At 43.2% G+C, this 25,161-nt stretch overlaps 1 protein-coding gene across 6 annotated transcripts in view; it reads right to left on the bottom strand.

Moving 5' to 3' along the window:
* The window catches only part of MAST4 (microtubule associated serine/threonine kinase family member 4), a 716,609-nt gene that overhangs the window by 119,726 nt on the left and 571,722 nt on the right, over window positions 1-25,161 (bottom strand). For all 6 annotated transcript variants that reach the window (XM_069749605.1, XM_069749612.1, XM_069749636.1 and 3 more), the window contains one exon: window positions 13,969-14,057. In XM_069749605.1, the coding sequence (XP_069605706.1) occupies window positions 13,969-14,057 (89 nt within the window). The remainder of the gene's footprint in view (window positions 1-13,968; window positions 14,058-25,161) is intronic.

The following is a 25,161-nucleotide window of genomic DNA, read 5'->3' as shown; positions in this document are numbered from 1 at the left end:
GTAAGCCTACATCCTCACAAGATCTGTGGTTAATACTCCAAGATTTTGGGAGCAACATTCTTGCAGAGTTCCTTCAAAAACAGTGTACAAGCGTAAATAGAAGAAATGATGCTGTTTAGAAGCGCGGTCACACCAAATATTGATTTGATTTAGATTTCTCTATTTGCTTAAAGGGAAGGTACCGCGTTTGTAGATCATTAATTAATCAATGTAATGTAGCATAACATGCTGTTATAACCCAGATATGAATGCATGTAAAACAGATTCCGTGTGTTATATGAGTAGAAAGAATGCACTGGGGGCTGACATCTTGGTTTTGCAGCAGTAGTACGTCACTATCAGTGTCAGATTACGGCACCCCATGGACATAGGAGATAATAGACCGGCTCGGACCCTATCTGTAACATTGCAGCAGCATTAGCAGTGAGCTGGGCACGCCTCTGTGGGCTGCACAACTCACTGCTGTAGGTGTGACTAGCTGCCATTTTATTAGAGCCCTGTGCTATCTGCCGAGCTCCACTTGCTCTCTATCACAGGAGAGAAGAAGCCCTCACTGCTCCTCTGTACTCCAGGCACTGCAGGTTCTGGGCACATCCTCTGCTCCTCTGTACTCCAGGCACTGCAGGTTCTGGGCACACATCCTCTGCTCCTCACACTCTGCCGTGTGCTTCTCCTGCTCTGTCTCCGCCTCCCCACTTGCACAGAGTCCCAGTGATCTCCGGTAAACTGCACTCTCCCCCTGTGTCGCTCTCCCTCTCTGTGCGGCGTGTTGGGGTCTCTGTGCGGCGGTTGGGGGGTCTCTGTGCGGCGTGGGGGGGTCTCTGTGCGGCGTGGGGGGGTCTCTGTGGCGTGGGGGGATCTCTGTGCGGCGTGGGGGGGTCTCTGTGCGGCGTGGGGGGGGTCTCTGTGCGGCGTGGGGGGGTCTCTGTGCGGCGTGGGGGGGTCTCTGTGCGGCGTGGGGGGGTCTCTGCGGCGTGGGGGGATCTCTGTGCGGCGTGGGGGGGTCTCTGTGCGGCGTGGGGGATCTCTGTGCGGCGTGGGGGGGGTCTCTGTGCGGCGTGGGGGATCTCTGTGCGGCGTGGGGGGGTCTCTGTGCGGCGTGGGGAGGTCTCTGTGCGGCGTGGAGGGGTCTCTGTGCGGCGTGGGGGGATCTCTGTGCGGCGTGGGGGGGTCTCTGTGCGGCGTGGGGGGATCTCTGTGCGGCGTGGGGGGGTCTCTGTGCGGCGTGGGGGATCTCTGTGCAGCATGGGGGGGTCTCTGTGCGGCGTGGGGGATCTCTGTGTGGCGTGGGGGGGGGTCTCTGTGCGGCGTGGGGGGATCTCTGCGGCGTGGGGGGGATCTCTGTGCGGCGTGGGGGGGTCTCTGTGCGGCGTGGAGGGGTCTCTGCGGCGTGGGGGGGATCTCTGTGCGGCGTGGGGGATCTCTGTGCGGCGTGGGGGGGTCTGTGCGGCGTGGGGGGGTCTCTGTGCGGCGTGGGGGATCTCTGTGCGGCGTGGGGAGGTCTCTGTGCGGCGTGGAGGGGTCTCTGTGCGGCGTGGGGGGTCTCTGTGCGGCGTGGGGGGGTCTCTGTGCGGAGTGGGGGGGTCTCTGTGCGGAGTGGGGGGGTCTGTGCGGCGTGGGGGGGGTCTCTGTGCGGAGTGGTGGGTCTCTGTGCGGCGTGGGGGGGGGCTCTATGCGTGTATGCAAGCATCGTCCGATGGGACTACAAGTCCCATCGGACGATGCCTGCTACAATGACAGTGATTGACACATTAGCCAATTATGGGACAGTAATAGTCCCATCATCCGGCTAATGTGTTGAATGAAAAAAAAAATACTCCATACATACATGCTACATACATGCTACATACATGCTACATACATACTCCATGCATGCTACATACAATACATTCATACAGTACATACATATAGACATACAGTACATTAAACATAGATTTCATACTCACCATTACTTGTCACTTTGTTCCCCGAAGCCAGAGTCATCTGTAAAAAAAATATGAAAAAAACAAACAACCAATATACTCCCTGTCCGCAGAAATCCACGAGTGTCCCACGGCGATCTCCCGTGGAGAGCAGCAGCATCAGATAATGCGACTGCTCTCCAGGGGCTCCAGGAACACAATGACAGCAGGAAGGTATCCTTCCACCACTGTATTCCTCCGCCACTGTAAAAAAAAAAAAGTCCCTAGTCTCACTTTATGCCATTGCTGTATGAGAAATTTTCCCAGGCAGCAATTGCCATAAAGTGAGACCTTGTCCTAAGGTAACCTCTCAGTGATGCACTGGAGGAGCCATTGTCTCCTGTCAGTGTGTCACTGAGGGTCCTATAGAGCGGTGACATCACCCGATGTCACTGTTCTATAGGGGAGATCGTCGTGGAACACTCGATATTAATTGGACTACGGCGGATAGGTAGTATACGGTTTATTATTTTACGTTTTTTGCAGGCGCTGAAGTATTATTTTACGTTTTTTGCAGGCGCTGAAGTATGGTAAGTATGGTGAAATGAAGAATATTAAAATACATTTTTCCTAATGTGTGCGTGTTTTTTTTAACCCTTTCTTACTATTGGATTAATAACGGAGAGGCGTCTTATTGACGCCTCTCCGTTATTAACCCGGCTTAATGTCACCTTACAATAGCAAGGTGACATTAACCCTTCATTACCCCATATCCCACCGTTACACGGGAGTGGGAAGAGAGGGGCTAAGTGCCGGAATTGGCGCCATTTCTGGGGCGGCTGCGGACTGGTATTTGTAGCCTGGGGGGGGGCAATATCCATGGCCCCTCTCTAGGCTATGAATATCAGCCTGCAGCTGTCTGCGTAGCCTTTCTGGCTATAAAATATAGGGGGACCCCACGCAATTTTTTTTTGGGGGGGTCCCCCTATTTTAATAGCCAGTAAAGGCTATACAGACAACTGCGGGCTGATATTCATAGCAGGCTACAGATATTGGCCCCCGGCCGTTGGCTTTCCCCCTCTGGCGCAGAAAATTGCACGGGCGCCCACGCGTTTTTTTTTTGTTTTTTTTTTTAAATTCAACCCTCATAAAGACCTCTTTCACACTTGCGTCGGTACGAGTCCGTCGCTATGCGTCGGGCCGACGTACCGACGCACGTTGTGAAATTTGTGCCCGACGTGGGCAGCGGATGCAGTTTTTCAACACATCCACTGCCCATTCTGAAGTCTGGAAGGAGGGGGCGGAGTTTTGGCAGCGCATGCGCGGTAGAAAATGGCGGACGCGCTGGACAAAAAAAGTTCACTTGAACGTTTTTTCGTGCCGACGGTCCGCCAAAACACGACGGATCCGTTGCACGACGGACGCGACCACGCGACGTGTGGCCATCCGTCACGATCCGTCGCTAATACAAGTTTATGGGAAAAAAACGCATCCTGCGAGCACATTTGCAGAATCCGTTTTTTTTCCGCCAGACCCGTTTTTTCCCGCCGGATCCGTTTTTCCCCGCCGGATCCGTTTTTTCCTGCTGGATCCGTTAATTCCCGCCGGATCCGTTTTTTCCCGCCGGATCCGTTTTTTTCCACAATTTCCTTTTTTTTTCTGCCAGATCAGGTTTTTTTTCCATTGGATCCTTTTTTTCTCGCCGGATCCGTTTTTTTTCCACAATTTCCTTTTTTTTCTGTCAGATCAGTTTTTTTTCCATCGGATCCTTTTTTTTCCCGCCTGATCCGTTTTTTCCCGCCAGATCCATTTTTTTCCACAATTTTCTTTTTTCTCTGCCAGATCAGTTTTTTTTCCATCGGATCCTTTTTTTCCCGCCTGATCCGTTTTTTTTTCTGCCGGATCCGTTTTTTTTCCACAAGTTCCTTTTTTTTCTGCCAGATCAGTTTTTTTCGCCGGATCCGTTTTTTCCCGCCAGATCCATTTTTTTCCGCCTTATCTGTTTTTTTCCGCCTTATCCGTTTTCTCCCACAATTTCCTTTTTTTTTCTGCCAGATCAGTTTTTTTTCCATCGGATCCTTTTTTTCCCGCCTAATCCGTTTTTTTCCGCCAGATCCGTTTTTTTTTTCCACAATTTACTTTTTTTTCTGACAGATAAGTTTTTTTTTCGCCGGATCCGTTATTTTCTCATTGAGTTGTATTAGCGCCGGATGGCCACACGTTTCATCCGTTTTTTGCAGGATCCGTCAAAACAGCTGTTTCCGCCGGACGGAAAACACATACAGAGGAACGGTTGAATCGCGATCTCACCCGCCGCTATTGCGGGCACATGTCAGTCATGTTTTTTTTTATTGACAGATTGGGCGATTTTGAATGCGGCGATACTAAATATGTGTAGGTTTGATTTTTTTATTGTTTTATTTTTGATGGGGCAAAAGGGGGGTGATTTAAACTTTAATTTTTTTTTTTTCATATTTTTAAAAACATTTTTTTTTACATTTGCCATGCTTCAATAGCCTCCATGGGAAACTAGAAGCTGGCACAACTGTTACCAAAACAGTGATCCGTGTGCAGTGCGAGGATGCGATTTTCTCGCATCCAATGATCCGTTTGGCGTCAGTGTGACATCCGTATGGTGAGATTTTCTCACACACTTGCAAAATGAGCAAATAATGGCTGAGCCTTTCCTGTCACCTGCCCAATGCCTGAGAATTTCTCGCACGTCACACTGATGGGCCGTGTGCTGTGCTATTTTTTCTCGCCCCCATAGACTTCCATTGGCGATTCTCGGCCGAGAAACGCTGACAATCGCAGCATGCTGCGATTTCACTCGGATCCTGAATACGGCCGAGAAAATATCGGATGATGGGAGCTGCCCCATAGATTAACATTGGAACGAGCGCTATGCGATTTTTTTATTGCATTGCACTCGTCCGTATTACGGTCTAGTGTGACCCCGGCCTTAGCCATACAATGCATCTCTCCCCTCCCTCCATAATGCCTGGCTATTCACTGCAGAGCTGCAGCTCCCAGACAGCTCCTAATGCTGCTCCATGCACACCACATGTCTTCACTCTTCTTGGGTCCAGATGCTGCTGAGCCCACTGTGTTCTGCTCCTCTGTAAACAAGCTGTCACTCTGATGCAGTAACTGCTGGTGACAGCAGGTCACAGGACAGTCACACACAAAATGGTGCTGCCCTGTGATGCTGCTCTTCATTCTTACTGTTGGGGCAGTAACTGCTGACATCACCATTTCCCTCCCCTTTTGGGTGGTCTAATATTCCTGGGGCAGAGCTGCTAAATCTTACTATAGCTGCTTGAGGTCTAAAACGGAAAATGCTCCCCCTAGTGGTAAATATGTATATTTGTAGAAAAATATATAATATTTTTCATATAGAAATGTTTGCAAACAGTGCAAACATTGCATTAATACATTTTAATTACTATTTTAAGCTTAATTTCACAAAAAAACAAAATACAAGAAAACTGGTGGCACCTTCCCTTTAATATTTTATTTGTATCATTATGAACACTTCTATTTTTGAAAGCATTTTTACTTTGCAGCATTTTTTCCACACCTGCCTAGGACTTTTGCACAGTACTGTGTGTGTGAATAATTATACATCTATTTTCTAATTTTATGCACAGAATACACGTTACTAAAGCACATACCTATACACACAAAATACACAGGTTGTGCATGAGATATTAGTAAAAAAATAAGCCCGATTCGTGACCTTCATCTTTCAGCATTTTGCACTCTGCCTTCATCCACCCATCTGCAAGTTAATACCTGAGAGACTTTTAAATGAAAACTGGTGCCAGTGAATTCCCTGCCATATGTGCAAGGCGCGCTTATTACTTAAATCCTGCTGTTCCCAGGGATTTCTTGGCTGTTGTATGTTTTCAGTTGTGCGATAAAGTCGATATACTGCAGAGATTACGAATGATATTTGTGACCCGCTTAAAAACACTAAGTGGCGGGCAGACAGTGGGTAGGTAATTAACTCAACCTTCCTGGGGGAGAAGTGGCGAAATGAATAGGTAATCAGCGCCTGAAGCTGGCACTCCCCTCCACAGCCACACACAGGGTGCCTCATTTGGGAAGCCGTTATTGTTAAGAAATGGATATCTAGATTAATTAAACGGTTTAATTGTTTGGTAATTAGATGTGCAAAGTAGTACATCTTCACTTTAGAGGGAGGAAATGCAAATCTTTTTGAAAAGACATATGTTGATCTCACTCCTTTCATTATTAATGCACTTTTAATAGCTGTCTACTCTGGAAAAAAAAGCAAGAGTTTGCGATGAGCCGAATGTACATTAGCACCAAGGGAATATAAGGATTAATTATAATTGATATTGTGAACTGCTGGCAGATGAGATGGGGTAATGCTAAATAATCAGAGGTGGCCAATCACACTTCAAATTATATTACTATCAGCGCCTTGCAAGTATCATGTACCAGTTGGTTGCATCCCCATATACATATCCCATGCAGAGGACGGAAATGAACATGTGCTCTGATTACGAAGACCAAAGTAAGTCAGGACTGTCGACATAGCATGTTGAAGGCTGCTCACGAGCGGTACGAGAGCTCACTTTATTCATTCTTTGTTCTAGACATAACCATTTGATTGGCTGCTATCCTCCTCTCCTCATCCTAGATTTATGTGCAAATCATACGATTAATAGAGAAGGGAGGTACACAAACACGACCTTGGTACCATTTATCCCCATAGGACCCAAATGGTCCAGGCATGATACTGTGTTCTTCCCAGAAAGCAGATTTTAGGCCAAGATTCTCTGACAATTACTTTAAGGATCAGGGATCAGCTGATCGCCATGGATTCACCCGGCCATGGTCATTAGATAACTGTCAGCCAAGCTATGCTTCGGCCATTCTTTTTGCCAACAGCCATCTCAACCGATTTTTCCATACATAGGAGCACTCGATCAGCCAAGCACTCCTGTTTTCTCTATGAGAAAGTCGCCGACTGACAGGTCAGCCCACAGCCCACTTACGGGAAACAATGCGATCGGCAGTCCAAAAACCCGCATGACTATGAGAATTTTAGTAAAGTGAGATGATAAAATGATTGCCTAAGAGATTAATGACTTGCCAAAATCATTCCACTACAAGGGCTCCATTGACCCTACCAAAAATCCCCATTTATGTGCTTAAGAGCTAAGCTCCCCCTAGCTCAGCCTATTCACCACCATTATTTAACAGCTTCTATTAATTATAATTACCATAGTCCACTTCCAAATGACTCACAAAAAATCATCTTCCACCGCTTAAGAAAGGAAAATGCCCCATAAAATGCCTCTACGGACTTATGGCTGAAGGTTTGGTCTTCGAACATTAATACCAAATTGCAAATCAACATATTTTGAAAATTATATGATAGCATACGTACAAAAAGAAGGTTACAGTACATATAAATAAAGCTTACAAACTAGTCAGTAGTGGCTACTTGAAATGTACATAATATACCTATATGTTACATTTTGATTACCGAAAAAGGATTTCCTTCCTAGCAATAAATCATTCAGAAATCTGACACAGGGTCAGAGGACAGAATCATAGAAGCATTTTATGGGAAATTACAGCGGGATCTCCTGTGCAGTAAATTCATATAACCATTTGGCACTGAGTGAGGCAAGATGTGCTATAAAGAAGCAGTGTAGAGCTCATAGCCAGGCAAAGGATGCATTATGCATCACATGAAATAAGGAGTGCTATATATTATGACAGCCTGAGCTGCAAGCACTGTATTGTACAGCATATAGTATTTAGACCCCGTACACATTTGCTAAAAGTCAGTAAAAATGGCCATTTTTGTCCAAAAAGAAAGATTGTCTGCTTTTTCTCGATAAAACAAAAGATTATTCGTTTCAACCGATGCTCAATCAACAAATGTTCATTATTGTTCAAATGCCGACTGGGTTTACTAGGTCTGAGTTTGTGTTTTTCCACCAAAGAAAGATCATTAAAGAATATAATTTGCACAATTACTAAGTAAATATATTTCTAAAGGTTCTATTGCCATTAAATTATCACCACAATTCGGTAATAACCAATCCAATCCACACATGCAAAGAAATAAACCATAGATATCCATAAATTAAGTTGTGCAGCAATGAGAAATGACACGGGGAAAAAGTATTGAACACTCTTACTGAAATGTTTTTAATATTTCACAAAAAAAGCCTATGCTGGTGAGGACAGCTTTAAGATGCCTCCTGTAGGGAGAAACTAGTCGCATGCATTGCTCAGGTGTGATTTCCTGAAGGCTCACTGGGCTCCTTCTATAAATTTTCTATTGGATTCTGGTCAGGTAATTGGCTCGGCCATTCTAGCAGCTTTATCTTCCTTTCTCTGAAACCAATTGAGAGTTTCCTTGGCTGTGTTTTTGGGATCATTTTCTTGCTAAAATGTCCATCCTTGTTTCATTTTCATCATCCTGGTAGATGGCAGCACTGCCTTGATGCCTGGTAGAAGGCATCAAAAACAAACAAACAAAAAAAACCTCCTCAAAGAAATAAGTTTTCTAAAGCAGTTTCCACTAGAAAACTTGTTCTTCACCGAAAACATAAGTGTACCTGTAATTGCAACTTCTTTATGATATGTCCACGAGCAATGAGGTAGTTGTTACTTTACTAAAGAAGCTATGAAATTCTAAGGTGTAAGGAGCTGGCCAGTGACTAAAGACTATTGGACGTAGAGAGGAATCCACGGCTTTAATGGATGCAGCCTTTTCTCAGCATGGAGCAGCGGGTTACATCAATCTTATTGTTGTGTTTTATTAAAGATGTCCTTGCTTGTCAGGTTAAGGTGCACAAATCTCTCCTGGAAAGTGGTCATCCTCAGGAATCAATGTCCCTATTCAGTGACCGTAAGCAGAGGAAGCTGTGCGGGCTGGATTTTATTTATACATAAGGTCAGACACAAGACTGGTAATCAGGTAAAGTAATCATTGCATTGCTCTTGTTAGTGTCTCAGGGGGTCTCAATTAAGCCATTGCTTTCCCAGTCACTAGTCCCATTATGTGGATGGGGATAGTAGACTCGGTGAAGCTGCCACTACAGGGGATCTCACGTGAAGTCACAGGTGAGGGGCTCGGCCTCAGGAAAATACCACAAATGAAATTCGCTTTGTGGAGGGGGGGTGTTGTTTCCTGAGGGCCGGGCCCAATTCCATGGGGGCGGCTTGGGGTATTTAGGACACTGGTGAGGGAATGGGGGGTTGTTGCCGGCTAGAGCTGAATACACATTCTACGGTTGTGGTATCTGTCATCTGGAGGAGCATAGGTTGTGACTGTAGACTATACCAGCAGGAGATAGAAAAGCTGTGGGCCAACCAAAAGTTGGGGAACAGTGGGTATCGCCTGGTGGAACTAATGATCCCGGTTTGGGATCTTGTGGACTGGTGCATGTCATTGTGGCCATCTATCCAGAGTTGCTGTTAGTCCTTGGACGGAACAAAAAAAAACTAATTGCATTGTTAACCTAACTAGGTGATTAACAGAACCCACAACCTGAGATCTTCACAGAAGGCATTGATCCGAAGTATATAGAGGGGAGATGGAGGCCAGGAAGAACTCCGATAGAATGACTGCAGGTTGGCAGGGGCTGGCCACGCAAATCTCAGACTGAATAAAAGGAGAGGTTATCAGGGGACTGGCTGTTGCTACAAGCCAGGAGCAGGTCATGCCCCTTGATCTGTGACATAACATCCCATGAGGAAGGGTGTGAACTGAGGAGCAGATCGATTGTCACATTCAATAGCAGATACTGCCAGAATTAGAAAGGGCACTATCGATGTGAGCGCTATAGTTTATGAAGACATGTCCATTAAACAAATTTCGTTATCTCCCTGGATAACCCTCTAATTTCCGCTAAGAATGAGGAGGGTTAAAATAAAAGCACTGATCTTAGGAAAATGAATGTTCGGTTTTCCAAAAGGTTTATTTAAATATTATAAAATGCGGCCTCATAGGTCATGAGATACAGCGAGGGTGACTATTCATATGGATGAGCTCTAGACCTCGGTAATTAGATGCAAGTCAGGATTATTTAGAAATTGGTTTAATATGAGGGCAAAGAACTCGCTCTATTTAGATGGTAAGAGGAAAAGCTCAGTAATAAGACAGAGAGCTCTACATCCTATAGCCGAATTATCTGCCGTCTCCATGCGAGGACGGATTCACGGCGATTCTCTGGTTGTGCCCCTCATCACGATCAATAGCTTAGAGCAAGATGAAAGTAATTAGGAGTGTGATTGGCCACGAGCCATGATATTACATCTCATTCTTGTCAGAAAGTTTCAGTGATGGATTTTTTTTCTTCATAGTTTACAAGATATAAAAGGAATGTAGCAGTGAACAGGCAACCAAGTATAAGAAATAATACAGCGGGACGCACATTGTAAAACATCGTTCTACTAGAAACGCAGACTATACACTGACAAAAAATACATTTGGGGATTTTGAGGAATGTCCGTTTTCTTCTCCACCCGTGTCTAAAGCTACAGAGTTTGGTGGGTTCCTTTGTAGGAAATTGGATGTCAGCGACACAGGTCGCCATACATAAGGCAGACAATACTTGCATCATGCAACACTGTGCCATGTTCATCGATCTACTCACTTTTTTGTTAAATATTGGTATATATGTTGGAAAAAAAGTGGCATAGGGGCATTAAAAAAGTAGCATTTGGCCTAAGTCACTTTTTTTTTTCTTGTAGGATTACACCAGAAATCATGATAAATCCGCGGCTCGGCGAGATATTCTTATTGTTTGCATCCCTTTCTTGAATCCCTGCCATAACAAGTTATGAATTGTGTGGTCAACAAAAAAAAAAACAACTTTCTAAAGTGGTAATAGAAAACTTTCAGCAGCCAAGAAAGCTGATAGCACAGATAATTTGTCACTATTTCCCAAGTGTTCGCTGCCAGTTTTCATAAATATGTTCCAGATCAGAATAGTTACACGTCCGTCAAAACTCAACCCGAGCCTCAACATTGCGAGAGGTTTGTTTACCACTAAATTGATTCTAGCACCCGAAATGCCAAGTGCTATAGTTATGGATCATAAACTCTGAATTGAAAATCTGTTTTTTTTTCATCCTTGCTATCCAAAAGGGGGAGTTTGCCAGAAACTCCTGCGACCATAAACATCATTAAGATTGTAATGTGAACTGTAGCGCTCAGCTACGGGGGAGCGGCAGCTTTTACTAGTCTAAATAAACCGCGAGAACGGTGAATGGAAAAGAAAAAGTGATTGCCCATAGTCGACACAGAACCCAAGAGAAAAAAAACACAACTAAAATATAGTTAATTATTGATAAATTTAAAAAAATGTATTATTTTGTACTTCCAGTTAAAAATATGTCACGGTAAGGATTCCAATATAATAAAGGTATAGAGTGAAGTAAATGTCCCTAATATTCACCTTTCACAATTCACCCTACCATGCCGCAGAGATTGGCACCCTAGTTTAACAAAATTTACGACCCTGCTCACTATCGGCTGACCCCAATGAGCCCTATTAAACACCATACTACCAATAAAGTGCAAATAAACACTGGCAAAAACAACAAAATTTGATATGTATATTGCACTTTTCCTAAGGCCTATGGGCTGGATTAAAAAAAAAAATATATCATGTCCATGCCCTTCCTTAAATGATTCTCTATAGCTATGTGAATCTTAAAGTCTATTAAGTCTATAGAAAGAGTAACAGCACTAGCAAAAATAAAGTTCCTGTAGTGGAGCGGCAGCCCCGTAGCCAGAGAGCTGGAGCAGTTCACGGAATGGTGTCAGGTGTTCAGCGTCAAAGTGGACAAGAAGATAAGAAGAATATGCGGCCCTCACCAATGTGAAGCAGTGTAGTAGTCCTTTATTCCGTACTGTCGTACTTCCGTACAGTACGGAACTGTCGTACATGGACTCGAACGTGGCGTGTAGATTACAGGCGCATGTGGGGAGAGACCAGAAGGACTACGGCCGTTTCGAGCAATGATTGGTACGACAAAAAGCTAATGTCACCCCCATGTCGGGCCAGGGGGGGAATCCTTCTTGTGCCTGAGATGTTTAGTGACCTGAACCCAGAACTTGTTTTGTTGTCCCAACATAATTCATGAGACAAAAGCAGGGACATAAGTACGGTATACCACCCCTTCAGTCTTGCAGTTCGCAAAGCTTTTGTTGTTATAGATCCTGCCAGTAACTGCACTACAGAAGGTTTTGGAGGGACAGATGAAGTGACCAACTACAATTTCTGCACCAAAAAGTACCAACATATCTATTATCTAGACATTTTGTAGTGGTTCCTGCTTTATTTAGGGGAGAAATTACTGTGGACCACCAGATCTCGTACAGACTTCCCCTTTCTAAAGGACACATTTGGTGTTGGGGTAATAAACTTAACCACTTCAGGGTCCGTTCTTAGGATTCCCAAATATTTCCCCAGGATCGCAATAACCCTGTTGGCTTGGTCATAATACATTTCAATAAGACACTGATTCGGAGCGGTTTTCTGGTTTAGGAAGCAGCAATGACCATCTATCTCTGCCTGAGGGATGTTTACAAGCTGTCCTAAGTTTTTAGCTTGTGCCTGAAAATTTTAACATTTCCTACGCACCCTTAGAATGCCTTTTTTTTTCCCTTAGGAAAGTGAGGTGGCGGCTTTCCGACCTCAGTAGACTGTTAGTCGCAGTGGGTTTTCGATAGATTGAAGTTTTTAAAGAGCCTTTTTCCTCTTTTCTATATTTACTTATCAATAAAGTAATATATTTTAGGGTTTTTTTCTCTTTAGTTCTTTAGCTTTTGACCCCTTGTCCATTTTCCTAATTTTTGGGGTTTCCGTAGTCAACACAGCTAAGAACGTAGCAATAGCACAGGACTTTATCCTAGTGACCCAAAAGTAGAGTCCGACGCATCTTTCTCCGGGCCTAAGCAATTATATTGAGGCCATAGTGATCACTTTCATTTTATTCCCTCACTTTTCCCATTAGGTTGACAAGTGGTTTTGTATTTTCTTCATGAACGGGTAATTCCCAAGATAGTTAATTATTTCTCATCCATAAGGCGGGGAATAACTTACTGACGGCTGTAGGTCTAGCCCCTGGGACACATGGCGCTCCCAAGACTTGGGGTCTGCAGAATCACCTTTTGAATGGAGTGGAGGGGCATATGCCTGACCCCTACTCCCCTACAGGGAGGCCGATACATGCTGCCTGATCCATGGTCAACACGCATCAGCACTGGATGTATGATCTCAGCCTGGTACGTTTGACTCTGAATCACTGCGGCGTTTCAGAATAAAACAATTTAAAAGCCGCCCGATACCAAGCAGGAGAATAGTCAGACAGGTGGTCCCTGGCGGCTTCTCCCCGCCCACTGCCGGTGACTGACAGGTCTCTCCTCGTATGTGCTTGTAGAGAGAGCACTGTCACTCCAGGGAAGCAGTTAGGGACACAAATGTCAGACTGGCAGCATTTCACACCACGTAGCTGCGCCTGACACAGGCTTCACGTGAATAGGGCGGCATGCATCAGTTGTCAGCCAGACTTGAACCGTGTCAGATATTTTCTATGCCCATGCTACTATTTTAATGAAGCCACAATAAAGAATTTTTGCTTTTAATTCACTTTACTGGATTGAAAAACCTTTTTTATCACTTCAAACAATGCTGCGTAATACCTGACAAACCGTGTACAGTGGAGTGGATTGCTCAGGAACCAGATTAAACATGCTTTTATTTGATGGGTGAGCTTTATCCACAAACTTTCTTATATCCCTCTGTTTATGGGTCTGCTGGAGAAAGAGCGCAGCATTCTGCAGATGCTCATGCAATAGAGGGCACCCCTCCACCCCATACAAAACTTGTCACATCTCCTGAATGCAGATTTCTGGATCGCAGGGGAACCAGCAGATAAACCCTCACTAGTCAGGAAGTCACCCCCTGTCCGTCGGGTAGGGGACAGCTTACTGTCATGGGAATAACTTTTAAAGTGGATTCTCATAAAACCATGAGAAAATAGGGCAAATATGTTAACATACCTGTATGAGCAGATAGTGGAGAGTGGGGTCTCGGGAGCGCTGGAGATTGGTTATTGCCAATTAAACTCTTCCTGTTGCTTGTCCTACAACTGTGTAAAATAAGAAAAAATAAGAATGTGGGTTACCTTACACGTTATAAAGAGTTAATTAGTAAGAAAATGATATACGAATATCAATCACAAAGCACTGGAAAAAATTGATGATCTAAAATAAACTTGTAAAATGGATTGAAATGTTTAGAAACAAGGGTCCTTTTGTATTGTTTCTTACTAGAAATGCTGCCACTCTGACCCACTGGTCGTGTCTGGTATTGCCGTTCATCAGCAATATTTTAAATACATTTAATGGCTTAAGTGACATTGTTTCTAGGAAAAAAAAAAGTCTTTGAACAATTCTTAAATAATAGCAGTTTTATTTATATTTTTATTTCATAAATCAATAGTGAACATCAAAATAAGAAACTTTGCAAATATATCTTAAATAAATCTGCTTCTTTCTCCTCCTGAACTTATTCGGTCTTAGGAGATGACGGTTGGTGCTTATAAAGTTCTATGGAGAACTGTAACTGTTGCTTCCGGAGAACTTGCAGCAGAATCTCTGCGTTTGTCTCTCGCTACTCTCCCCCTCCACAAAATTACTAGTACTGAAAACTTCTGTCAGATTTTACCCACAAGAAGAGTGAAAGATCAGTCCTGGAGGAGAAAGAAGCAGATTTCTCTGATAAGATGTATTATAAAGTTGATTACTTTTATGTGTGCTATTGATTTATAAAGTATCAATTAGAAGGACGGTTAATCTTTAAGCTTTGACTAGAAAGACCGAAATATATAAAGCTATTGGTGTGTATGGGACACAAAATACAACTTTATAGATATGCCCAGGATTAGATGAAATGACACTAACATGGCTTTATTATAGACTGCAGACAATGATAGAAATGCTAAATGAGACGATTATTAGGTATGCCTAGCTACAAGAAGTGCTGCAGCAGCAGGTACACCGGGGCCTGGGGTCTTCAGGTACCCCCAAAGCATAAAATTATTAATACCACACAGTAGGTAACAGCAAATGGTGTATATTCAGTCCACAGAGTATAGCAGCACTAACTGACCAACTAATACTGCTCCCAGAACAAAGCCTCACTCAGACATCAGTTTTCCACACGTACAAGAAAAACAGACTGATTATTCTGATCACACATCAGTGTGAGGCCGAAGTGTTTATCTCGCACATTAAGAAAAAAAGAAAAAACGTTTATCCACCTTGTGCTTTCTGACAGTCTGTGAAAATCGTATTGCACTCGAATGGCATCAGAGTGCAATCGTTTTTGTTTATTTTTAAGGAGCCATTGACCTGTCGCCTGTCTTGCTGATTTTAATCCAATGCTCAAATCAAAATCAAACAGGTGTCCATGATTTTCCATTTACCATTCAGTCCGAGACCTGTGCACAGCCCCATAGACTATCACAGGTACGAGCGCTATTCGTAAAAACTTCAGAGAGGACTCGAAAATCGGACGTCTGAACGAGGCCTCAACGAATCCTATTTAGCTTCACACCTACCGCCATAACATAAGGGCCACTACCACATGTGTATCACATTAAATCTAGATCTGCAGTAGCCGTGTTTGTACGACTTTAAGGCAACATTTCTGTTCAGAAAAAAATAAAAACCGACCAGGTGGCAGATTGGTGACCTTCAGACTAGGAATAAGGGTACCAGGGCCATGCTACTCGGCTTGCCTAGTAATCGTGCTGGCATCACACTGCGCAGGAGACAGAGCTGCCCAGTCCATGTGCCCGGCCAGGTCAGCGCTCTCCCCAGAGCGTTCTATGTTCTCCCTCTATGATTAATCGGCAGCACGTTTCCCAACACAAGTGCCAAGTCTGCAACGGGCATCGAAGACCAAGATAGATTTTCAATTTCCACTTCAGCCGACAACATAAATATTTCATGGCTTATGCAAATCTTCACGCTTTCATACACATCGACGGCAACGAAGAGCAGCGACTTATCAAAAACGTGATGATGCAGTAATTACAGATTTAATTGTTGAGAAACATTTCACATCTGTGGCTTTTATTAATGGGAAAGACAATTTCTACCCAAACAATTACATCAAGTTATCAAAAATACTGTTTATGATGATTATCTGTGTGTGACAGCAGCCAGCTGTGGAGAGCGCGAGACGACCAAACGACACCGGAAGACGCCAAACTACTGCCCTGCTACAAAGATGGCTGGATTTACTGTACCGTATTCATCATCATTTTAAATAGCAACATTAGAATAGGAATTTTCACCTTAAATTAACAGTAGACAGATGCACACACACAAGATGAAAAACACACCAACTCTTTCTCACTTAAAGGGGTTGTCCACTACTAGGACAACACCTTCTTAAACTAACTGTGCGGCTCTGATAAAATAATAAAGCCTATGCTGCCCTTCCATGCCGTGAAGAGGAATCCAGGGCTGCAGCTCATCCGCGACTTCCTCTTCATGTTCAGTTTGTCCGAAGGCGGAGACCATGATGCCAGCGCCGATGTCACATGTCACAACACCGCATCACAGTACCGGCACCGCGGGAATCGAGCCAGCATGGAAGGGGAGTAGAGGCTTTATTATTTTATTGGGGCCGAACATTTAGTTTAAGAAGAAGAAGTTGTCCTAGTAGTGGACAACCCCTTTAATGGAACCAGTCACCTTAACCGAGCCATAGGCAGCATAAGGCCACGTTCACACAATTAGTAATTGGTCAGTATTTTACATCAGTATTAATAAAACCAGGAGTGGGCGATAAATACAGAAGTGGTGACGTGTTTCTATTATACTTTTCCTCTGATTGTTCCTCTCCTGGTTTTGGCTTACAAATACTGAGGTAAAAGACTCACCAAATATTGAACGTGTGAACGTGGCTTAAACCAGGGCTTGGTCCTGGCTGCATCCAAATGTATTTCTATCCGAAACACCGCAGTGTTTAAATATCTGGAACCGGACAAGTCTCTTATCTGGCTATGGCTCCCGGCCGGCCCTTACCATAGCCTCTCCACTGATTGTCAGGAATCCTACATCAGAGACCTGTCAATCACCTGCGCCAGCGATGGGAGAAGTGGACCAGGGGCAGACTATTCTCATCTAGCCTTATAGTCCCCAGCTAAATTCTTAATGCATATTTTTCAGAGAATAATATACATGGCTGCAAGCGTGCAACCAAGCTCTGATTCATGATGCCAGTGGTTTGAGGAGCATGACAGGTTCCCCATAATACTATAGTTTTCCTTCATCCCATATAACAAATAAGACTGAAAAACGTACTAAGAATTATTTCCTAATTGTTCAGAAGATCAGCCATGTTTTCTCATTTCTTAAGGTACTGTCACACTAGACGATATCGCTAGCGATCCGTGACGTTGCAGCGTCCTCGCTAGCGATATCGTCCAGTGTGACAGGCAGCAGCGATCAGGCCCCTGCTGGGAGATCGCTGGTCGGGGAAGAAAGTCCAGAACTTTATTTCGTCGCTGGACTCCCCGTAGACATCGCTGAATCGGCGTGTGTGACACCGATTCAGCGATGTCTTCACTGGTAACCAGGGTAAACATCGGGTAACTAAGCGCAGGGCCGCGCTTAGTAACCCGATGTTTACCCTGGTTACCATCCTAAAAGTAAAAAAACAAACACTACATACTTACCTACCGCTGTCTGTCCTCCAGCGCTGTGCTCTGCTCTCCTCCTGCTCTGGCTGTGAGCGTCGGTCAGCCGGAAAGCAGAGCGGTGACGTCACCGCTCTGCTTTCTGGCTGCCCGGCGCTCACAGCCAGACCAGAGAAGCAGAGCGCCGAGGACAGACAGCGGAAGGTAAGTATGTAGCGTTTGTTTTTTTTACTTTTTAGGATGGTAACCAGGGTAAACATCGGGTTACTAAGCGCGGCCCTGCGCTTAGTTACCCGATGTTTACCCTGGTTACCGGGGACCTCGGGATCGTTGGTCGCTGGAGAGCTGTCTGTGTGACAGCTCTCCAGCGACCAAACAGCGACGCTGCAGCGATCCGGATCGTTGTCGGTATCGCTGCAGCGTCGCTATGTGTGACGGTACCTTTACTTTGTTATGTTTGACTGTAAAGGTACCTTCACACATAACGATATTGTTAACGATATCGTTGCTATTTGTGACGTAGCAACGATATCGTTAATGAAATCGTTATGTGTGACAGCGACCAACGATCAGGCCCCTGCTGGGAGATCGTTGGTCGCTGAATAAAGTCCAGAACTTTATTTCGTCGCTGGACTCCTGCTGACATCGCTGGATCGGCGTGTGTGACACCGATCCAGCGATGTCTTCACTGGTAACCAGGGTAAACATCGGGTAACTAAGCGCAGGGCCGCGCTTAGTAACCCGATGTTTACCCTGGTTACCATGCTAAAAGTAAAAAAAAAAAACACTACATGCTTACCTACAGCCGTCTGTCCTCCAGCGCTGTGCTCTGCACTCCTCCTGTACTGGCTGTGAGCCGGAAAGCAGAGCGGTGACGTCACCGCTCTGCTTTCCGGCTCACAGCCAGTACAGGAGGAGTGCAGAGAAGCAGAGCGCAGCGCTGGAGGACAGACGGCTGTAGGTAAGTATCTAGTGTTTGTTTTTTTTTACTTTTAGCATGGTAACCAGGGTAAACATCGGGTTACTAAGCGCGGCCCTGCGCTTAGTTACCCGATGTTTACCCTGGTTACCGGCATCGTTGGTCGCTGGAGAGCGGTCTGTGTGACAGCTCTCCAGCGACCAAACAGCGACACTGCAGCGATCCGGATCGTTGTCGGTATCGCTGCAGCGTCGCTTAATGTGAAGGGGCCTTTAGTCAACTGTCTGCAGAACAAACCTTCCCATCTGCCAGGTCTGTTATGGGCCTCAATGAACGTTCCATCCTCAATCAAACCCCAGAGAAAAATTAGATACGATAGGAACATTACACTATCAAGAACCGTATAATAGCAGTGATCCCAAACAGCTCAGTATTTTTATTTGGCCCATGATAAGTTATCCAGTATTTTTTTTTCACTATGGGCATAAAAACAAAGAGGATCGGTAGTAGCTAACAGACGACTTGCCTGTTCTACCCAGCGCCGGCACAGAGAGGGCACAGACCGCTCTTGTCAGTAATTCAGCTGCTCCACGTCAACAGAGCAGCTCTTCCTCTTCCGGGCTGCTCTGTCGGCGGGGCGTAACTGCCGGTGTCATGCCTCATTCAACAGAGCGGAGCAGAAAAGAGCAACTCTGGCGATGAGACATCAGTAGAAGCTAATGAATCACTGGCAGGAGAGATCACCACCCCACAAACTTGGATGTTCTTGTTTGGGTATAAGAAATGGCCTCCTATGATTTAAACACTTTTCACTAACATTGATTTTTTTTTAAACACAAAATTAAGAGTAAAACAGTCATTAAAAAATTATTATACTAAGGCAAATCACAAGTCTAACAAATAAACAGAGATAAGCTAACGGCAGTCAGGAAAGGCAGGTAGGGGACTTTGACTTCAACACATCCCCATTCCCTATCCCAGATCAACTGTGAATTATAAAATTTGAAAGGCTTTTTTTTGTTATTTGTTTTATTAAAGGTGTTGTCCATTCCAAAAAGAAAAGTTGTTCAGGAGCTTGAAGTTGTAAAAAAACAAACTAACTGGCACTAATCTGGGTCCAGATGTGTCGTCTTCCTGTCTCTGTGCAGACCATGGAGCTGCCTGCTCTTGATCCAAGTGAGAGCCGGAAGGTTAACTATAAGGGTATGTGTCCACGATCGGTAATACTTGTGGGTTCGATGCTGTGTATTTATGTAGCATCAAACCCACAGCGACCAGCGATGACAGCATAGTAGATGGATTTCACGAATCCCATGTCCACTCTGCGTCCAAAGCAGGGTGGATAAAAATCAATGTTTAAAAAAAAAAAAAAAAAAAAAAATCGGATTTTTTTTATTTAAATCGGATTTTTTTATTTAAATCGGATTTTTTTTATATTTAAATCAGATTTTTTTTCAATAAACTGCTTTTTGAGGAAAATATTTTACCATCCAAAGGTTCTTCCATCATGAGATAAAGCTGAGTTGTTTAACTCAGTAGAATAAAGGCTGTATATGTGCAACATTCACAATGCCATGCTCTTCCAGAGGTTTCTGTAGGATTAGTGGGCAGTTTCTCTCCTACATTATCACAGACGCTCGCTTTACTTACGCAGTTCTCAAAACTGAATTTGACTCCGCAGAGGTCCCAGCCTCTTCTTCACGGCAAAAATGTTACAACATGAACAGAGTTGAGAAAAAGACCTTAATCCTATTGTTCTACAAACCTATGAATACAGAATCAACCCCTTCAGTGCCAAGTCCAAGAAGTTAGACAATATGTTTCTGATTGTTTGGAGTGGAATAGATCTGCACAACACAAGAAGAATGTGAATCTAAGTGTGAGAAGGAGGAAGAGCAAACAAATATTCCTTTTGGGGCAAGGGCAGTGATGTGTTGTGTACAATAAGCAGAAATTGTATAAACAATAAAATAACAGCATTGACTTTTTTTGTTTAGGGGAATTCATGGATTCTGGAAACTATCCACCTCCAAGATCACCATCATCCTGTTCTACAGTTTCAGAGTTATCCATCCAGGATAGTGCTTCATTAGCAGCAGCATCATCAGACACCCACAGCCACATATCACCATCACCCAAAAGGAAGAAAAAACCTTTACCTCCTGGAACCACCATAGATAGGTTTGTGATAAGAACTAGCAGATTAGAAAAAGAGTTGATTGATGAAAAAATTGCCCAGTTTATTTATGCAACAAACTCTTCTTTCCGTCTGACTGAGAACCCACATTTCATTAATATGGTTCAGTCACTGAGACCAGGATACAGTCCACCCAGCAGAGCTGATGTTGCAGGGAAACTGCTGGATCAAGTGTATGACAGAGAAATGGAGCAATGTGCAACAGCTCTGGAGGGTAAAATTGTTAACCTAAGTATTGATGGGTGGAGTAATGTCCACAATGATCCTATTGTATGTGCTTGTATAACAACAGAAGAAGGTAAAGTCTTCCTTGCACAAACAACTGATATGTCAGGAAATGCACACACAGCAGAATACTTACAAGAAGTGGCAGTAAAAGCTATAACGACATGTGAACAAAAATTCAAATGTCTAGTACGCAGTTTGGTCACTGAAAATGCTGCAAACGTATCCAAGATGAGAAGAGATTTAGAAGAGCAGGGAGGGAATACAAAGCTGCTAATAACATATGGTTGCAGTGCTCATTTGCTGCACCTCTTAGCCAAAGACTTAAGTGTTCCAGAAAAAGGCTAATGTTGTTGAAATTGCTAAATACTTCCGTAATAATCATTTTGCTGCAGCAGCTCTGAAAAGGATGGGTGGAACCAAGCTAACGCTCCCACAAGATGTTAGATGGAACTCTGTGGTGGACTGTTTTGAGCAGTATATAAAAAACTGGCCTATTCTGATGACACTTTGTGAAGAAAATCGAGATAAAATAGATGGCACTGTCACGGCCAAAATCCTCAACATTGGGCTTAAGAGAAATGTTGAACATATGCTGAGCTTCCTGAAACCCATCTCTCAAGCTTTAAACAAAATACAGAAAAATAGCTGTTTTATTGCGGATGCTGTTGAAATTTGGAAGGAACTGAGTGAACACTTAAAAACAGAACTACACATGGACAGAATTAAATTACAAGCAGTAAACAAACGAATGGGACAAGCACTGACTCCAGCTCATTTTTTGGCAAATATTGTCAATATCCAATATCAGGGTCAAAACCTAAGTGCTGAGGAAGAGGAGTTAGCTATGACATGGGTATCTAGCAATCATCCATCTTTAATGCCAACTATAATAAACTTCAGAGCTAAGGGGGAACCATTCAAGAAATATATGTTTGCTGAAGATATTTTAAGGAAGGTCACACCAGTAAACTGATGGAAGTCACTTAAGCGCTTGGATTTAGAGACTGTTCAAGTAATGATTTCACTTTTAACAGCAGTAGCTTCTTCTGCAGGCGTTGAAAGAATATTCTCTTCCTTTGGACTCATTCATTCTAAATTGAGAAATCGGTTGGGACCCAATAAAGCAGGAAAGCTTGTTTTTCTTTTCCAGATTATGAATAGGAACAAAGAAGAAGATGATGATGAAGATGACGACAAGTGAGCTACAGAGGACAGCAGGGACAGTAGTATTTAAGTTTTTCATGTGTCGGCTGGGCTGACAGTCTAAGTTTCTTATAATATATATATATATTTTGTTTAGCCAAATTAGTTAACAAACATGGATGTTTGTTTAAGCAAATAACTTATGCTGTAATGTTGTTATTGTTTCAGTTGAATAAATCTATTTAAATTGTTATTAAGGTCAGGATTATTTTTCTCCTTCCTAAGTACAACAGAACAGTGGTGTCCAAATATGAATGATTAACCCATTAAACTGGGGAGAAAAAAGTAATATAAAAAATGATTCTAAAAATCTTCATCTACTTGCATGTTAAAGTAGCAAGAACTAGTTTAGGTAGAAACTTTGATTTAAATCACTGATTTAAATCAAGCCTTACTGACTAGTGATTTAAACCGTGATTTAAATCAGTTAGATTTAAATCAAATCCACCCTGATCCAAAGCGCTGCTACCTCCGGATCCTGGGCACCCGGCCTTGGGGGACTTTCAAGTAGGGGGAATCTTTTTTATTTTTTTAATGGAAGCTGTGTTGACGAGTTTTGGAATATTTTTGGGTGCATTTTTTTTCAGCCTATTCACTGGACATTGTTTAGCTTTGAACCGACTCAATCAGGGTCCACTTCAAAGAAGTGACATGCATTTTTTTTCCACCGCCTGTTCTTTAAACCTCTATAAAAAGCTATAGAAAAAACAGTATATTTCCCATAGAAATGAACTGTAAGACCTTTGCAAGCGCTTTTTAAAAAGATTTGCGAGAGTCTCTCCTAAAAAACAAACAAAAGTTAAAAAAAAAAAGTCTTCATAAGTGTCATCATTGAATTGGAAGACAGAATCAAGGCCAGTGGAAAGAAGCAGGCCCCCTAGGAGGCCACCGAGGGCATCATTGATGAGAGGAGCTCAAGCAATGCATTAAACTATAAAGATAAAAATCAATATGGAAACGTTTTTATATATTTCTTTTCAGCTTGATATATTGCAGACTTTATATGTAACTATTAAAATAAATATTTTTAAAAACTAATATCTGATGTTATAGGCACAGAAGAACCTTTGGCTCTAAATTGGTTTCTACACTGAGAATATAAAGGACAGAACAATTTACAGAATATACAGAAATTTATGTGAGCAAACTAACATTTGTTTGTTGTTTTTTTCTGTGTGTGCGCAATATGCATGCCCCAGACTTAATAATCGATGGTGCCACTTGCAATGAAGACAGATAGAGCCTGTAAATCTCATGTGTTACTTTGTGAACAGCTTGCAGACATTATTATACCCAGCAGACTTGGTCATGAAATAAATCTTTGTAAACCATATGGGCTCATTTTATTTATTTAAAAAAAAAAAAAAAAGAAGACTAAAAGCTATTCTTGTTTTATTTTTAACACAAGTTTCCTGACATGGGATAAGGGTTCTTAAGCTTAAAATAAAAATCCCCTAAAGATATACCGTACATTTGTATACAAACAGCGAAGAGCTGGCATTCAATGTGCCCCTGAAAAACTGAACATTCAGCAATTTTCAAAAAATGGTAATGATGATGATAATAATATGCATGACTTCCCATGCAGGTAAGTTATACAGGAAAAGCAGATACTCTAAAATAACACAAGACCTTGATTTGAAGAAGAGGTTGATCGAGACCGTGAAATGGGTTACCAAGCAGATAGGCAACCAAGATGCATTGTCTGTCACTCTCTTCCTAAACGGAATCTGTCAGCAATACCTTTACATGGCCAGTCCCATTCCTCTGTTACCGAGACATCAGAGTTTGAATTGAGATCCAAATAAGGCTGCAGATCTGAAGCCTCTGTCACTCCAGCTCTAATACACGCCCAGCTCCACCTCCTCCTGCGGTGTGACTTTAGTCAAAGGAGCCGTCAATCAAGCAGGAGAAAGCGGTGCTGGGCGGGGAATAGAGCTGGAGTGACATAGTAACATAGTTATTAAGGTTGAAGGAAGACTTTAAGTCCATCTAGTTCAACCCACAGCCTAACCTAACATGCCCCAACATGTTGATCCAGAGGAAGGCAAAAAAAAACCATATGGCAAATAGTAAGCTCCACTTTGGAGAAAAAAATTCCTTCCCGACTCCACATATGGCAATCAGACTAGTTCCCTGAATCAACGCCCTATCAAGGAATCTAGTATATATACCCTGCAACATTATACTTTTCAAGAAAGGCATCAAGTCCTCTCTTAAATTTAAGTAATTAATCACTCATTACAACATCATACGGCAGAGAGTTCCATAGTCTCACTGCTCTTACAGTAAAGAATCCGCGTCTGTTATTCTGCCTAAACCTTCTTTCCTCCAGACGTAGAGGATGCCCCCTCGTCCCTGTCTCAGGTCTATGATTAAAAAGATCATCAGAAAGGTCTTTGTACTGTCCCCTCATATATTTATACATTAAAATAAGATCACCCCTTAGCCTTCGTTTTTTCAAACTAAATAGCCCCAAGTGTAATAACCTATCTTGGTATTGCAGACCCCCCAGTCCTCTAATAACCTTGGTCGCTCTTCTCTGCACCCGCTCCAGTTCAGCTATGTCTTTCTTATACACTGGAGACCAGAACTGTGCACAGTATTCTAAGTGTGGTCGAACTAGTGACTTGTATAGAGGTAAAATTATATTCTCCTCATGAGCATCTATGCCTCTTTTAATGCATCCCATTATTTTATTTGCCTTTGTAGCAGCTGCCTGACACTGGCCACTGAACATGAGTTTGTCATCCACCCATACAACCAGGTCTTTTTCATTGACGGTTTTGCCCAGAGTTTTAGAATTAAGCACATAGTTATACATCTTATTACTTCTCCCCAAGTGCATGACCTTACATTTATCCCCATTAAAGCTCATCTGCCATTTATCAGCCCAAGCTTCTAGTTTACATAAATCATCCTGTAATATAAAATTGTCCTCCTCTGTATTGATTACCCTGCAGAGTTTAGTGTCATCTGCAAATATTGAAATT

The sequence above is a fragment of the Ranitomeya imitator genome, chromosome 1 (assembly GCF_032444005.1).
Source record: "Ranitomeya imitator isolate aRanImi1 chromosome 1, aRanImi1.pri, whole genome shotgun sequence".
Classification (NCBI taxonomy): Eukaryota; Metazoa; Chordata; class Amphibia; order Anura; family Dendrobatidae; genus Ranitomeya; species Ranitomeya imitator.
This window is presented reverse-complemented; position numbering and strand designations above follow the sequence as displayed.